The sequence below is a fragment of the Megascapheus bottae genome, chromosome 7, assembly GCF_031878675.1.
Source record: "Megascapheus bottae isolate mThoBot1 chromosome 7, mThoBot2.hap1, whole genome shotgun sequence".
Taxonomy (NCBI): domain Eukaryota; kingdom Metazoa; phylum Chordata; class Mammalia; order Rodentia; family Geomyidae; genus Megascapheus; species Megascapheus bottae.
This window is the reverse complement of record NC_143515.1, coordinates 32,211,532-32,228,824: the sequence shown is the minus strand read 5'-3', so window position 1 is coordinate 32,228,824 and position 17,293 is coordinate 32,211,532. Positions and strand designations below refer to the sequence as shown.

General features: G+C 41.5%; 1 protein-coding gene and 1 long non-coding RNA gene across 2 annotated transcripts in view; one reads left to right on the top strand and one right to left on the bottom strand.

Moving 5' to 3' along the window:
* The window catches only part of LOC150060537 (uncharacterized), a 491,819-nt gene that overhangs the window by 366,282 nt on the left and 108,244 nt on the right, over window positions 1-17,293 (bottom strand). The window lies entirely within an intron of this gene.
* LOC150060541 (uncharacterized protein C2orf78-like) lies at window positions 675-16,144 on the top strand. Its single transcript, XM_090336242.1, is given in 5 exon segments — window positions 675-735; window positions 7,126-7,152; window positions 7,155-7,208; window positions 12,274-13,010; window positions 14,810-16,144. Coding segments are annotated over 5 exon segments (2,214 nt in total).

Here is a 17,293-nt window from a genome sequence, read left to right as displayed (position 1 = left end):
TAAGATGAGAAGAAGAAAAGGCAAATGCATGATATGAGAGAAATCTACCACATTAGAGCCAAGAGCTCATGGTTATCCTGGGGACAAAGGCTATCCTGGGGCCTAGCCAGTGAAGCAAAGTAGCATAAAGTCCACCCTGAGAATGGCCTCATCATTTAGGATCATTTATTTATTTATTCAGTACCCATTTAATTATTCAGGGCAGCAAGATGTGCTATAATACTTCAATTAATCACTAAACACACAGGGCTAGTATCACTGGTCCACTTGATTTGTGAGGTTCAGCTGTGGCCTGGGATCACATTAAATTCAAAGGTCGAGGCCTCCAATGGAGGCCTGAGTGTCTGAATTCCTCAGAGAATGCAAGTGCACCAGATTTCCAACCTAAATTTCCCAACTGAGGATCTGGAGTTAATGGGTGGACAAGATCAAATATGTGAAGTAGACAAAACACTAAATGGGTCCTGTACTGCTCCTTCTTGCCTTGCTGGTTCCCACACCACTCGCCGCAAAGGACCAGCACAAGCAAAATCTGCTCCTAGTGTCTATTCCGGGAGAACCCCAGGGAGACAGGCATTTGCACAGGCACAGCAATGAGTCACTGCAGTCAAGCTGCAGGGCCCTGTGTTCCACTTCAGAGGCCACAAGAGGCACAGCTGGATGGGGAGTGGGCGATGGCGACTGAGAGGACAGGAAAGGAGAACCGAGTAGAAGGACACAGGGTGGAGGATCATTGTAGGAAGCTTACTACATTTTGCTGAAAACCATTTCTTGAGCCATTGGCTCGTGCCTGTATTCCTAGCTAGCGCAGAGGCTGCGGACTGAGGATTGCTCTTCAAAGACAGCCTATGCAGGAATGATCATTCCTGTGACATAATTTTGTGTGACACTTATTTCTAATTTACAATCAAAAAGCCAAAAGAAGAGCTCTGGCTGATATGGTTGAGACCTGGCTTTAAGCCAAAAAAGCTCAGAGGGAGTGCTCAGACTCTGAGTTCAAACCACAGGACCCACACAATAAAACAAAAAACTTTCCTGAAATATAATTCATCACACCATTTAGACGTACACTAGTCAGAGGCACAATAGTACATTTTCAGAATGAAACCAAATGTAGTCTATATTGCATTGTTTTTTACTCATACTTGAGGCCAATGCACAGTCACTTGATCCATATCTACTTCTACCATTATCCTCGGGTCCAAGCTTCCTGAGGATTATTAGAATGGTTCACCAGTACCTCCCTACTTTTACACACCTGAATGTGTATCATTTTTCCTACTAGTCATTTTCACAAAGACGTTACAATTGAATAAATTGATTTTAAAACGTTGAATTTTGGAGAAGATGGCAGATGGATAACTGACCCAACTAAGTCCCCTGAGGAAGCAGAACTTGAGGGTCCCATCAAGCTTTTCACATCTAGACAGTCACTCCAACGTAGCTATTGTTTATACAGAGATTTATACCAAAGAAGAAAATTATAAACTGCTTGCATAAGAAGACAGAATTCGGTATCCACATACAGTGATTGTGCCAGGAGTCACAACAGCAGTGGCTGCAGTGGTGGTCGTGTCTGAGCCCTGGAGCTATCCAAGTACCTCTAGGAGGAACGTAAACATCAGGGATGGAGCCCACAGGCCACCTGGCTACACTGGGACAGAGACAACTCATCATATAATGGACCGGAAGCTGTTCTTAGGAGAGGATCACAAGGGCTCAATAGCTATGTACGTATGATCATAGAACGTTCTCTAGGATCAAAATGAACTCTAAGAAATGGAATCAAGAGATTTTTTATTGTACTGTTTGCAATTCTTTCTTTTTTTCTTTCTTTTTTCTCCTTGGTATATTCTCTTTTGTCACTATTTTTTAAATGTATGTACCCTTTGTCTTTATATACGTTCATTTGATTTGGGGAGGAGAAGGGAAAGCAGAGGGACAAAGGCTAAACCATCAGCAGTGAGACTCACTAGCCACTGTTGGAAATGAACTATATAACCTGGCAGGGGCAGGGAAGAGGAAAGGGGAAAAACTGGGAGATAATGAGGGAGCAGATAATCCTGTTTAAAAGGCAATGTACTCATTAACTGATTTATCTGATTGTAACCCCTCTGTAAATCACCCTAACAGTAAAAATTTTTAAATTTCAAAAAAAAGAGATGAAAAGAGGACCAGGAGTTTGGCCTAGTGGTAGAGTGCTTGCCCAGCATGCACAAAGACCCAGGTTCGATTCCTCGGTACCACATACATGAAAAAAGGTGGAAGTGGTGCTGAGGCTCAAGTGGTAGAGCTCTAGCCTTGAGAAAGTCCAAGGACAGCGCTCAGGCCCTGAAATCAAGTCGAGGACTGGCAAAGAAAAAAAAAGAGAGATGAAAAGAAATGAACAAATGTATATATAACGGCACAAAAGAAACTGATCAGTACCTTTGACATTGTCAAGGTGGCAATGTTACAACAAACATTGACAATTATGAAAAACTTCCCTGATTCTAAAATTTCAATAAACATGAAAGTGAAAAGAAATCCCTAATATCATATTGGTTTGCAACTTACAATTGAGCACATTTATACTTCACATTAAATTATTAACAAATCTTTCCCGCCAACCAAATGAAAAGATTTCTGCTTCTAACTCTTGCAAGTCAGGAAGCTGAGATCAGAGGATTGGGGTTGGAAATCAGCTTGGGCATGAAAGCCCCTTGGGCTCTTATCTCTAGTTAATCACAAATGAGAGTTGCAGTTTCAGTAGAGGTCTGATCATGAACAAAAATGCTCATGGACCAGGTCTGGAGTTTGCCCTAGCAGTAGAGTGCTTCCCTAGCAAGCACAAAGACCCGGGTTTGATTCCTTGGTACCACATACATAGAAAACGGGAGAAGTGGTGCTGTGGCTCAAGTGCTAGAGCTTCAGCCTTGAGAAAGCCCAAAGACAGTGCTAAGGCCCTGAGCTCAGTCTACAGGACTGGCTCATAAATAAATAAATAAATAAATACCATCACTCATGGATCCCCCATCCTTTAAACCAGCATTGGTGGAATGTCTCACATGACCAGGTATTGTAACTATAGTATCTAAGAGAGTAGATTTCATCAATACAGCACAGCCTTAGTTGGATCATACCCAATGGGAATTTGCTATTTGATTTTTTCTTTTTTGATCGAGGGGTTTGAACTCAGGCCTTGGGCATTGTCTCTGAGCCACAGTGCCATTCCAGTTTTCTGGTGTTGAATTGGAGATAACAGTCTCCTCGACTACGGTACCCAGGCTTCTTTGAAACTGTGATCCTCTGATCTCAGCCTCTTCAGTAGCTAGGATTACAGACATGAGCCACCAGCACCTGGCTCTTTCGCTACTTTCAAGACAAAATGTGGAATGCTGGTCTGTGATGTCCCACACCTCATGTCGCACATGAACATCCCAAATGAACATCCTATGACTCCATCTTCTTAAAACAGACAATCACTAAGCCATTGGTTTGATTTCTGGAGCTCTTGATGGGAAATGGATGGTTGATACTGCCTTTGTACAACTATTTAAAGAGAATAAAAAATATACACAAGAATGAAAACAAAGATTGTTTCTATAATAAATGTGTCTTGTGTATATGCCTCTACAGTAGCTGTGGACTCTGCTAACAATCTGAACAGATGGCCTACTCATATGCTGTCTACCCAATACAGAAAACATGCAGAGACTTGGGGAATATCACAGAAGCTGGGCTGGAGATGTAGGCTCGTGAGGGCAAGCCTCATGAGGTTGAGCCAGTTATTACCATGGACAGTACTGATTTACCTAGGCAGGAGTAAAGTCATCTTGACATAGAAATAATCATCACAATTGTAGAAAGGTAACGCTAGTTGGTTTTCTGTGCAATGTTTCTCAGCAACTATAAGTACACAAACCAATAGATTACTATGTAGAGTTTGCAATAGGAGCCTTGCTCCAGAATATGCTTGATAGTTTCATGTTAAGTAAAACCAGTTAATTTCAACTAGAATGACATCCTTTTTATCTTGGACTCCATATTCATTCCTTTTCTTCTGACACAAATTGTGGGGACTGGTCTGGCTATCACTGGAAGAAGCACAGAAATGGTGAGATAAAGGGTAAGCCAATTTAGCAGTGACACGGACTAGACACTATGTTGGAAATGAACGATATAACTTCAAGTGGGGAGAAGGCAAAACCGGGGGAGAATGAGGGAGGCGGTAACATTGTTCAAAAGGAAATGTACTCGTTACCTGACTTAAGTAACTGTACCCCCTATGTATATCATCTTTACAATAAAAGCCTTTTAAGTCAGACAGAAGTCTGCCTTCCTCTGTGTATTCCATTTCTTTAGTATTTGCTTCTAATGGGCAGAGACTACTTTTCAAAGTATCAGGGCTATGCAAAAAAGAGACCTGTATCTCTAGGAGTTGACATCTATGAGTATGAGAATGCACAACTCGTGGTGTACTAGGGGCTCATGCCTGTAATCATAGCTACTCAGGAAGACCACAGTTCAAAGCCATCCCAGTTAAGAAAGTCTGTGACAAGACTCTTATGTACAGTTAAGCCACGAGCCAGAAGTGGTACTATGGCTTAAGCAATAGAGCACAGCCTTGATCAAAAAAGCTCAAGGCACAGAATCCAGAAAAAAAAATAAACTATAAAAGAATTGGTGGGGGGGGGAAACCACACGGGTGGGGCGTGGGGAGGAGGGTAATGGGTACCAAGACATGTGAAAGGGTATCAATGTATGTGAATTAATGCACCTTCTATCTGGCAAATATCATGTAAAATTTTTATTAATTACAATAAAAAATTAAAAAAAGAATTGCTGGGTGGGGCCTGGAGTTTGGCCTATGGTAGAGTGCTTGCCTAGCATGCACGAAGACCTGGGTTTGATTCCTCGGTACCACATATGTAGAAAAGACAGAACTGGTGCTGTGGCTCAAGTGGTAGAGCTCTAGCCTTGAGAAAGCTCAGGCCCTGACTTCAAGCCCCAGGACTGGCCAAAAAAAAAAAGTCCTTGTGAGATTCTTATCTCCAATCAGCCATTCCAAAACTACAAGTAGACTGGAATGTGGCTTAGTGGTACAGTGCTTGCCACACATGCATGAAACCCTGAGTTGGATTCCTCAGTACCATATAAACAGAAATAGCCAAAAGGGGTGCTGTGGCTCAAGTGATAGAGTGCTAGCTTTTAGCAAAAGAAGCCCATGGATGGTGCCCAGACCCTGAGTTCAAGCGAAAGAACTGGCAAAAAAAAAAAGGGAAAAGATCTTCCTTTTCAAGCCATATATCAAAGTCCTCATATCCAATATACGCAAAGAGCTTAAGAAACCAACCCCTACCAAACCTTATAAAGCAATCACTTAATGGGCAAGGGAGCTAAGTAGAGATTTCTCAGAAGAGGTGAGAATGGCAAAGATACACTTGAGGAAATGCTCATCAACCCTGGCCATAAAGGAAACGCAAATTAAAACAACTCTGAAATTCCATCTCACCCCTGTCAGATTGTCCAACATTGTGAATTTGAACTGCAAATATTGGTGGAAATCTTGGGGGCAAAGTAACTCTTCTACATATTGGTGGGAATGTAAAGGAGTACAACCTCTCTGAACAGCAGTATGAGGTTCCTCAAAAAAACTAAACACAGACCGTTTTTATTGCTTCGCTATTCATAATAGGCAAGATATAGAGCAACTCAGATGCCCCACAATAGATGAGTAGATCCAAACTATGTGGTACCTATACACAATGGAATTTTACACAGCCATTAGGAAGAATAAAGTAATATCATCTGCAAGGAAATAGAACTAGAACAAATCATGTTATGTGAGCTAAGCCAAACTCAGAGACACAAATCGTGCATATTCTTTTGGATGTGCAAAAATGAGATCTAAAATGCATTGGGATATAAATTAGAAAGGATTCTAGATAATCACAAACATTGAGAACAAAAGAGGGCACCATTAGGAGAGAAACAAAAATGCAAAGCCCATGTGCCTCTTTTTATTCATATAAAATTCAGAAATGAACTCCAAAAGGTGGAGGGAAGAAACATCCTTTTTCCCCCTTTCTTTTGTTTAGTTTTTAATTTTTGATGATCTGTCTTCTTTACCTTATGTATGGTGTATTCAAGTATACCTCTTCAGAAGGGTTTGGGAGGTGTACAGAACTCAAGGGTAAAATGACAAAAACAGAGCAGTGGAGCCCACTGGACACCAACGAAAGTGAGCTACATAACTTGTGGATAGAGACAAGAGGGACTGGGAGAGCATGAGGGAACGGAAGATACTGTATAAATGGAAATATACTTATTACCTGACTTGTGCAATTGCAATACCTCTGTATACCACCACTACAATAAGAATAAAGTAAATTAAGTTTTAAAATGAAATAAAAAAGAATGCAAAACCTAATAGGTTTTCCAAGAACCAGTTCCTAAGTGAACAAGAGAAATATAAAGAGGGATCCAAGTCCAACATGGCTAGAACAACCCAGAATAAGGATTTCAGGGGCAAGAAACTAGAAAGCAAGTGCCTTAGATGACATCATCCTCTACAAGGTATCATCAACACTACTCTTCAACCAGGTAAAAGCTCTTTCATTCTGCTTCTACTATTTGAAAATTCAAATGGCTCAACTAAACGGTTTCAGAACAATGAAGTTTTCAATCTCAAAGTCCCTTTCCTTATCCCTCAAACATGTGAACTATATATGCAATATGTAATTGTCATATAATATAGAAAGCAAAATAAGCAAATTAAAAATAACTATTAATGAACATTGGTGAGAAACACTGAGGTGATGTCCTCAATATAAGAACGTAGACGAAAGGGGATTTCCTGTCTGTCTTGCAGGACCTCAAGTCACCAAAGATCAAGCATTAAAGAGCTACTAGAGCTCTCCTGCCATTCTCTACCCAAACCCAGCATCTGGTTCAGATTCTTATCTTGTGATTGGCTACTCCAGGCCTTTCAACTGCCTGAGTAATGACATCATTCTCCCACTGAACCTATCACTACTTGGTAGAATCTTGGGGTTTCCATGGCATCGTCCAGGCGTATATTTGGATCATCGCTAGTGACCAGTGTCCAGTGAGCTCCGTACTGGACACACTCTTGCTCTTTAGCTTCAGCTACGCACACATCCTCTAGTGTCATTCTTCATCCCTTGTTTCTCCAGTTGATATTACCCATTGTCTCAGTATGTCAGGTAAGAAGAAAAAGGGATTTAGAGTTTTCATTAGACTCCCCTGCTCCCTAAATTTAATAGTGGAATCAAAACAGCTTCAAGTATTGAATTAGAAATGTTGGGCTGTGATGTTTACTAGGTATATATGACTTAGCCACATGATTTACTTTCTGACAAAAATCTGTTGCTTTGTCTGCAACATGAAGAAAATGAATTGTTTATCTTGTGATAGCTTTGTTTTCCAGCACTGTATTTTTTTTGCCCGTCTTGGGCTTGAGCTCAGGGCTTGAGCACTGTCCTTGGACTTTCTCAAGGCTAGCAGTCTACCACTTGAGCCTCAGCACCTCTTCCAGATTTTTGCTATGTATGTGGGGTACCGAGGAATCGATCCCAGGTCTTCATGCATGCTAGGCAAGCACTCTACTATTAAGCCAAACTCCCGGGCCTCCAGCACTGTATTTTTAATGACATTTATGAATGGAGAATGAAGCTACAGATTTCTTCAGAGAGTCAATTTTAAACAAACTAATGGAGAAGGAAACCTAGTCGTGTTGAAATCCCTATACCAAGATACTTCATTTGTAACAGTATCCTCTAAAAATTAGTTCCACTTTGGTATTTCAAATGTAGTAAAAATTTTTTAATTGGAGAATTTATTAACATTGATTTTTACATCATATTTTAAATGACAAGTTTAACCAACAAGTGTTCCAGGAGGGAATCTCTATTTACAATCACTGGGACTTAGTATTTAGAACTTAATCAAAACTAGGCTAAGGGATTGTATGTCATAGAAACATATTAATTTATGAAATAAAGCATTATGTCTCTAGAGTCATAGGTTTTGATGTCTATATAGTTACGTTTATATCAAATGTAGTAAATTTAAGCATAGTGTGTTTCCATATTTCTGCTCAGACAAGGTGCAGAGAAAAACAGGAAGAGAGAGGGGATGACGGGACTAGAACGAGGCAGATGATCTAGAAGGAAAGGTTCACCAGGAACTAGAGGTGAAGAAAAGATGAAGAAGGTGATGAGAAATAAGACAGAGCCAAAGACATGAAGAGCATGGAGACATTCTCAAGAAAACAGCGGTGGTTTCAATAGAATGTTGAAGAGGATCAAACATTTTTAAATCCACACACAGAAAACCGAGGGCAATCTAACCAGAGCCAGGCAAAATGAAGTTAGTGTTAGCCACATTGATGGACCAAAAGCCAACTAAGGTTAAAACAGAGAATCATTAAAAGCAGTTTCTGAGATGTCACTTTTAGCTGGTTCCTGCTTTAGGTTTGTTATGTGTTGTTTTTTTTTTTTCTCGTTGACTCTGAATACAGATGATGCTTTGAACGAGCCTTTTGTCAACCTGACTAACTTAGGGCCGGCACAGGTGCCAGCCACTCCTTTAGCTTTCTTTGTTTTAGCTAGGTTTTTTTTGAAGATATGAAATTTTAGGTCAGGCAAACCTTGAACCATGATCCTACCACCTAGGAAGGACTCTCTTGTACCTTGGGCCACAGTCATGATCTACTAACAGAGGGCTTATTTGATTGAGATGAGGTGTTCAGTAACCAGCCTAGATGGATCTCAAACCACTGTCCAGCAGACTGTTTCCCAAATAGGATTAGAGAAGGGAGCTACTGAGCCTTGACAGTTTCCAATGTAAACATTTTAGATATGTATTCCAAATTATTTTAAGGAATATTTCTTGAGAGGGATTACACAGAAGGTTCTGTAATATATTTCAACATTACTTTTCATTCTTATATTTAGACTTCATGGAAGTGTGTGTGTGTGTGTGTGTGTGTGTGTGTGTGTGTGTGTGTGTGTGTGTGTGTGTGCTTGTATGAATACCAAGATTTAAACTCCAAGCTTGACACTGTCTCTGAGCTTTTTAGCTTATAGGTAGAGCTCTACAACTCATCAGGTCTCCAATTCCAGGTTTTGATATTTAACCGTTAATAAGAGTCCTACAGACTTTATGGGAAGGACTGGCTTGAAATAATAATTTTCAAACCTCAAGCTCCAGTAGTTAGGATTACAGCCTTGAATCATGAGAGCTGAACATGCATTTTTTAATAAAGTATTCTAATTTGTATCAGAAGCAGGTTTCAACTAAAAGCTGTAAATAATGATGATAATGATAGAATTCTAAGTGTTTATTTTACATTTGTATCAATATTTTTCTCAGATTGGTTTTCAAACGTTTATATATATATATATTTTTACTGTTATATAAGGTTTACATGATATTTGCCAGATAGATGGTGTATTAATTCCCATTTCAAACGGTTTTTAAAGATTTTTTGATGCTGCTATTTATACTAAGTTGATTTAAATACCCAGCTAGAACAATTAATATCTTTACATTGAGGTATGATATTTAGACAATTCATTTTGGTTTGTCTTTCTTTGTTCTGATTTTTTCTTTTCTACATTTGTGCTATATTGTCCAATCTGGTATTAATGTCCTGACAAAAGTGATTGTCTGGGACTAGGAGTTTGGCCTACTGGTAGAGTGTTTGCCTCGCATGCACGAAAAAGCCAGGTTCGATTCTTTGGTACCACATACATTGGAAAAAAAAACAATAAAGTCAGAAGTGGTCCTGAGGCTCAAGTGGTAGAGCTCTAGCCTTGAGAAAGTCCAAGGACAGTGCCGAGGCCCTGAGCTCAAGCCCAGGACAGGCAAAAAAAAAAAAGTGATTGTCTAACCACACTATCCCATGTGCTAGGGATACTAGGTCTCCTGCACATTCAAAAATATTGATCTATGTCAATTATGACCATGTATATGGCATGAGGGATGATGTAAAAAAAAAACAAGTTACCTAACGTCCAGGATATAGGGTCAGAAGACAATGATTAATCATTCTCAAAAAGCAACTGGAAATTGAATTGAGAGTGCCATTTATACTACCAAAATTATGAGATACTTAGAATAATTACAAAAGATATGTGTAAGATGTACATGCTGAAAATTACCAAGCTTTGGTGAGAAAATCAAAGGAGCAGTCGAATAAATGAAGAGTTATCCATGTTCATGAAAAGGAAGATTCACTATTGTCAATCCAGGGAGAAGAATGAGAGATGAGCGATATAAGAACAGATTGGAGTGGTATGCCTTTAAGTGGAGAAAGAAAGCTTTCGCTAAGGAAATTCAACAGCTTCCACAAGCTGAGAAAGACCAGAAAATAGAAATTCTGAGCCTCTGAGCTCTGAAAACTTTCACCTTGTAAACATGATACAACAGTTACATAGAACATATTAGGCCCTATTGTCCAAAATAGTCCTTTCCAGAATTTTATCTTGAAAGTATAATTTCAAACATTTCACATGCAGAAGTATAAGAATAAAATCTGTATTTAAAAACAGCATGGGGGCTGGGAGTTTGGCCTAGTGGTAGAGTGCTTGCCTAGCATGCATGAAGATGCAGGATCAATTCCTTGGTATCACACACATAGAAAACAGCTAGAAGTGGTGCTGAGGCTCTAGTAGTAGAGCTCTGGCCTTGAGAAAGTCCAAGGACAGTGCTCAGGCCCTGAGCTCAAGAACAGGACTAGCAAAAACAAAGCGTGACTGCTTGAATATTTACATTTAATGCATTTTTCTGCTTCCACACACATTACACCTATACCAACTTCAGTTCAACTCCCAGAATACAAAACGCGCACACACACATGCACACGCACACACACACACGCACACACACACACGCACACATACACACACATATAATTCAAAACCACTTTCTAATCCTGTGATGGTTTTTGTCTGAAATAGATGAGAAAATGTTTGTTTTCACAACATTGCATATGTAATAAGATCACTTTATTTATTGGTAAGTATACTATAATGAATATTTGACATACATCCAAATTAGCTTTAATGTCTTTCTATTTTGTTCCATATCAGTCATGTATAATATGTCACTTACATTCATTATTCAATATTATTACTGATATCATTGTTTTCAGCATGTATAATATATCATTGATGAGTGACTTGAAGTTCAGAACGTCTCAGTCTTCTTTTTTTTTTTGCCAGTCCTGGGCTTGAGCTCAGGGCCTGAGCACTGTCCTTGGACTTTCTCAAGGCTAGAGCTCTACCACTTGAGCCTCAACACCACTTCTAGCTTTTTTCTGTGTATGTGGTACCAAGGAATCGAACCCGGGTCTTCATGCATGCTAGGCAAGCACTTCAACCACTAGGCCAAACTCCTGGCCCCTTCCTTTTCTTCTTTTGTGTGGGTCATGGGTTTTGACAAGGGCCTGGGAGAATCCCTCAGCTCTTCAGCTCAGAGCTACCATCCTACCCTAGAGCCAAGTCCCAGTTCCCGTTTTCTGGAGCTTAATTGGAAATAAGAGTCTCAGGTCTTTTTGTGCTCCAGCTGATTTTGAACCTTAATCCTCAGATCTCAGCCTCCTGAGTAGCTAGGATTACCGGAGTGAGCCACCCAACCCAGCAGAGGGTTTCAGGTTTCCTACAAAAAGTATATTGGGAACTCTGAGGTGGTCATTGTATTCTTTACTTATCTTCTGGTCTGTGTTTTAAGTAAGCACTAAAAATGGCCAGAGATTTCTATAAGGTTACACAATAACAAGAAAAATGCAAACTATTTTCTCAAGACCAACATCCACTGGCTTATAGGAAGTTCAAGTTCTCCTGATTTCTGGGCATTCTTCACCTGCTCACCCTTTGGAACACGGTGCTCATAGTAATTCAAAAGAAGTATTTGAGCCAATCAGGCTGGCCTCTGCCCCTAGGTTTCCTGCTCTTGAATGGGTGATCTAACAAGTACACTGAGGATACCTGAGATTCAAAGGCTCACATGCTAGGACACAGTTAGGAGTGACTCAGGGAAAGTCAGGACAAGAAGGAGAAGCCTGCTTCTGCCTAGGAAACAGCACAGGAACCACTTGGTGTCTCCTGTTGAACCTCTTTGCAAAGTTCATCAGAAGAATGTGGGTGGCTATTGGAATGAGAGCATTCCCAGTCAGTCACAGCCAGCTTCCAATATGCTGTTCCTCCAAAACAGTGAGAGTTGCGCAACCTTATCCATTTTTTAACCACCCCTTGCTTCTTGCAGACAATTTCCAGCATCCATCTTTACTTGGAGCTGCAAACTCACTACAGCTTCCTCTTCCTGTGGAGAGCGATGCCACTTCTCTAACAGGCAACAGCTGCAACATCTCCACAGTCTCCACCCCAGCCTTCACTTCAGCATGGCCACTGCCATCAACCTCTGGCACCTCTTTGCAGCCACTCACGGGTCTTTGCCAACATTCCAGCACACCCATGCTGTCAGGGGTTACTGGCCAGAACCACATCTCCACTGCAGCCTCCTCCTGTGCCAGTGCTTTTGAATGGGAGTACACAGGACACAATAAAAAGTCCTCTGCACTGGGAGACTTCACATTGACTCTCATTGACCAGGGCACAGCAGTCCCTTCAATGACTATGACATCTCGATATGCGGATGCAAATGCCATAGTCCCTCTGTATCCATCGCTGTCTGCCAGCCTGGTTCAGGGGACGTTATCTCACATTCCACAACAAGAGAGTAGTAGCTTGTTACTTCCCTGCCAACGAAACAACCAAATTTACTACTATAACCAAAGCACAGTGGGCCCTCTATTATCTGGAGAACCTGGTCCCTGCCTGCAATCATATGGCTCTCTGTCCTATACAGGGAGCAGGGTCTTTGCTCCTCAGCCAGAAATCGTGATGATGCTCCAAGAGGTTCAGCCCGCAAATGTCCCACCACCAGTCTCCACTTCTGGAATCTACTACTCTGTGTCTGCTCAACACCACCCAGAAACCAATGTTCAAGGTAAGCACAGACAACAGAAAGGAACAGGATTAGCAGCACAAAAAGGAGGGGCTGACCTGCATCTGCATAGAGTCTCCACTACTCCACAAATATAGTCTAAATCCTCAGTCTCACCCACCACACTCACAAGGAGACCTCCAATTTCTGCCATGAGGCAGAGGGCCAAGGGTATGGCTCCAGTGGTGGAGCACTGACGGCTTCAAACCTCAGTGCTGCCACTAATTGCACTGGATAATTAAGTAAATACATAAGTGAGGAAATATGGCTGTGCTGCTCTTAGATGCCACCCAAAGCACACTCAGTGAGGCCATGGTCTACATTGTCCTCACAATCCATTCTCCCTAATTAATCCCCTTCTTGTTCGAGTTCTTTGCTTTCATTGGAAAATATGTCAAACATTAGTTTTGATAATAGCAGATAAACTTGCTTTACTGTGTGCAGAGAACCTGCCCAAAGGAAGCAGGTGAGAATATATATTTTGCATATTTCATGGGCAGGAATTCCACCCTGGAGCTGAGCACCACTGAATCATGCCTGTGGCCTAGCTAATCAGGAGCCTGAGAGCTGAGGAACAAATTTCAAAGTCAGCCTGCAAAGTGTTTTCAACATCTCATTGTCAGTTCCCAAATGCAGACAATAGATGCCTAAAAAAAGCGAGAATACATCAGGCCTAAGAAAAAGTCAAGCAGCAAAAGAAAAAAGGCTGAGTTCAAGTCCCAGAAGCATCCAGTGCATGATCACATTCTCTAGCTCTCTATTCTCCCCGTCTCTCCCTCACACACACATGCACATGCACACACACTCAACTCTCAGAAATGCACTCAAAACATGCTAAACCTGTCCTCCCCTCCCTGACTGCCCCTCACTTGCCGTTCTCTCAGATCAGGGTGAGAATCAACACCTATTTTACTTACAGGACACTGGCAATAATCGACAACTATATAAATAGATGACACTTTATAAAGCTGGGTTTTTTGTTGTTTGAACCCAGAGTCAAGAACACAGTAAGGAACTACTTTACTTCTGACCCATACATGATGTCCAAATCATTTCCTACTTTTAAAACTTCTTTCATTTTTATTTCACTGACAACAATTCTATAGAGGAAAAGGGAAAAGAAATAATGAAAATGAATTAGCACAAGTTTTACATAGAGTAGCTATCACGATCTTCCAACTCACGATCCTGTCCATGGTGCTTAAAACTAGCTGCTAGAAACACCTTGCTCAGTGATGACAATGCCCTTAAATCATTGGTGCATAAATGGAGCATGTTACTTACCAGGGACTGATTTCTGCTGTGATTTCTTTACATCAGTAGAAACTTCCCTGGCAATGCATACACTTTTCTAGAATCACAACTTTCTAGAATCATAAATTTTGCCAGTCACAAACTGCAGACAACCCAAGTCCTACAAGCATAAATGTTGAAGTCCTTGAGAGAAACATGTGTCACCTGACTTTGGAGACATTCCAATATCAATCCAGTAGTAAACATTCCTAGTACCTTGGTCTTGCCTCCAGCAAATCCAGACACAGAGAATAAGCATTAGGATGAAATTGAAAGCAAGGTTTGAAAGCCTCTGGTTGCCTTTGAGAAACTAATAGAAAGTCAGGATGCTCCACCTGACATTTAGCAGCTGCAGGTCGACATTAACCTTAGGGCCAAGACAGAAGTCTACATGGAACAAGGCCAATTTGGATACTCTGAGTCTTGAGACAAATGGAATGGAATGTGACAGTGGGTAGCTAACAGATATCACTGTGATGGTCAAGACATTCATTTTAACCAGATTTTCACCTCCTTCACAGATTTTCAGCAATCCAATATTTCTACTATAACCCACATCAAAGATACAGACACCATCAATGAGATTCTGCTGCAGGAAAACTCTGTGGTCACCAAGTATTCCACTGATCAAGTGTCCAAGAACAAGCACGACGCCTTGGAAAGTGTGGATGGAACTCCCGAGGCCAAAGGCCAGCAGCTGCAGCCACAGGGCCTGCTGAAGGAAGAGGAAACTGAGTGTAGCACCCCAGCCAGTGACAAGGCTTCCCTGAACACAGCCCAGACCCCAAAGCCTGCATCCAGCAGGGTGAGCAAAACAAAGAGCCATGGGCAGAATGAGCCCAAAAGGATCAGGGGAAGCAATCCCAAGAAATGTGAAGAAACCAAGCAGTCAGGGAACAAACTGAAAGCAGAAGAGAAGGCAAGCATTCCCAAGATGAAGCACAAGAGAAGCCACCCTGAGCTTAGCCAAGAGACCTTCAAAAGACCTCGAACCAACCTAGGCGTGCAGATGTGGGAGTCAGTGCAGGTTTTTCATGCCCTAGGAAAGAAGAATGAGAAGAAAACTGCAAGCGGCAAACGAGAATCTGCTATGAAATCATGGCTGGATATTCCACATGAGGGTAAAGGCCCTAGAAACATTCAAGTCAAGAAAAGGGAAAGGAGTGAAAGCCAGTGTCCATCCCCATCCCAGGATGAGCTGCCTCCCCCTGGCAAGGTCAAGTTGGTTCCTTTGCCTTTTCTAACCCCAGAGAAGCCTCAGGCTCGACCCGTTCCTCACAGGCCACAGTCTCTGGCCTCCAGGAGGCCCACTGTACCATACCCTGCACGGCCTCATCCTACCATGGCTCAACCTACCGCAGTCAGCCTGTCTCAACCAGCTTCTGCCAACACGAGTCTCAGAGGTTCCACCAAAGCATCTCAGCCAAGTGTAACCAATACATACACACAGGGATCGGCCAATGCTCCCCAGCCTAGTGTATCTCAGTCTGCTGTTGCTAGGCCTGAACCCCACTCAACCTCATCCAGCGCTTCTGTCCAGCACAAGCCTGTTTCCACTGCTGGGAACGAGTTCCGTTCACCGCCTAAGCCTCATAACCAGTACCTACTCCAAGATTTCAGCCGCCAACCAATTCCATGGAGGAAACCCGATATTCCTGGCCCTGTAGTATCAAATCCCATCACCAAGGAGCAAAGGCCAGAGCGTGAAGCCATGAAAAGGCGGGCCCAGCAAGAGCGTGAGAATGCTGCCCAATACACTGCTTTGGGGAAACTGCAGTTTTTTGTTCAGAGGCAAAGAGATATGGAAGTGTCTCACTACTATGGCTACACAGTGTAAGAGTTGCTGCGATTGTGGGTACCACATGTTTTCCCATATATATATAAAAATATATATGTATATATATACAAAGATAAATATGAACATTTATATAGGCATATAGTATATTGATATAAATGCATAGATGTTGGTAGAATAATATTACTACAATATACCCAAAACTTAATAAACCTGAACGATTAAATGTAATGAAATTTAATATATGACTAATAAAGAACCCATTTGAGTTTTATGATATTGCAAAGTTGGGCTTCATTTTGGATAGAGTTTGGACTCAAAAGTTAAACTTGAAAGAAGAAATTGGATTGAGGGTGGAGAAAAGTTGCACTTGAATTGTGCATGGGAGGATTAAAGATATCAGAACCAACAGAGTCCAAGAGTAGGAAGAAAAAAGGAAAGGTCATTTTGTCTTTTAGAAGAATCATGGAGCCGTGTTATAAGACTTAATTTCTAAGGTTGGGTTCTAAATACTACTTAGAAAATACTTTTCAAAAATGGGAGAAAACAGCGCCTGGAGCATGGGCAAGTGGTAGAGTGCTTGCCTAGCATGCATGAAGCCCTGAGTTCAATTCCTTGTTACCACATACACTGAAAAAGCCGGAAATCACCCAGTGGCTCAACTGTTAGAATGCTAGCCTTGAGCAAAAGAAGCCCAAGGGCAGTGATCAGGTACTGAGATCAAGCTCTAGGAGTGGCAAGAAAAAGTACAGTAAAAGGCTCTAGAGTACTGTGAAAAATGTTGAGCTTTAGGGGGCAGGTGAAGCAGGGGACCCACACACTTTGAAGCCAGGTGGTCATGGCTCTTCCTTGTAATCCTAGCCAATCAAGAGACTGAGAGATGAATACTGAGACTCTAAGGCAGCAATGGCAGACAAATAAGTCATAAGCTCATTGTAATTTGAGCAGCATAGAGTGGAAAGGGAAGTTTACAGTAGCACTGAGTGAAAAAGATAAGTGAAACACACTGGCCCTCAATTCTACCCCCAGTATTGGCACACACACACACACACACACACACACACACACACACACACGCACGATGCAGTTATCTAACATGAGAAGAAGAAAAGGCAAATGCATGATATGAGAGAAATCTACCACATTAGAGCCAAGAGCTCATGGTTATCCTGGGGACAAAGGCTATCCTGG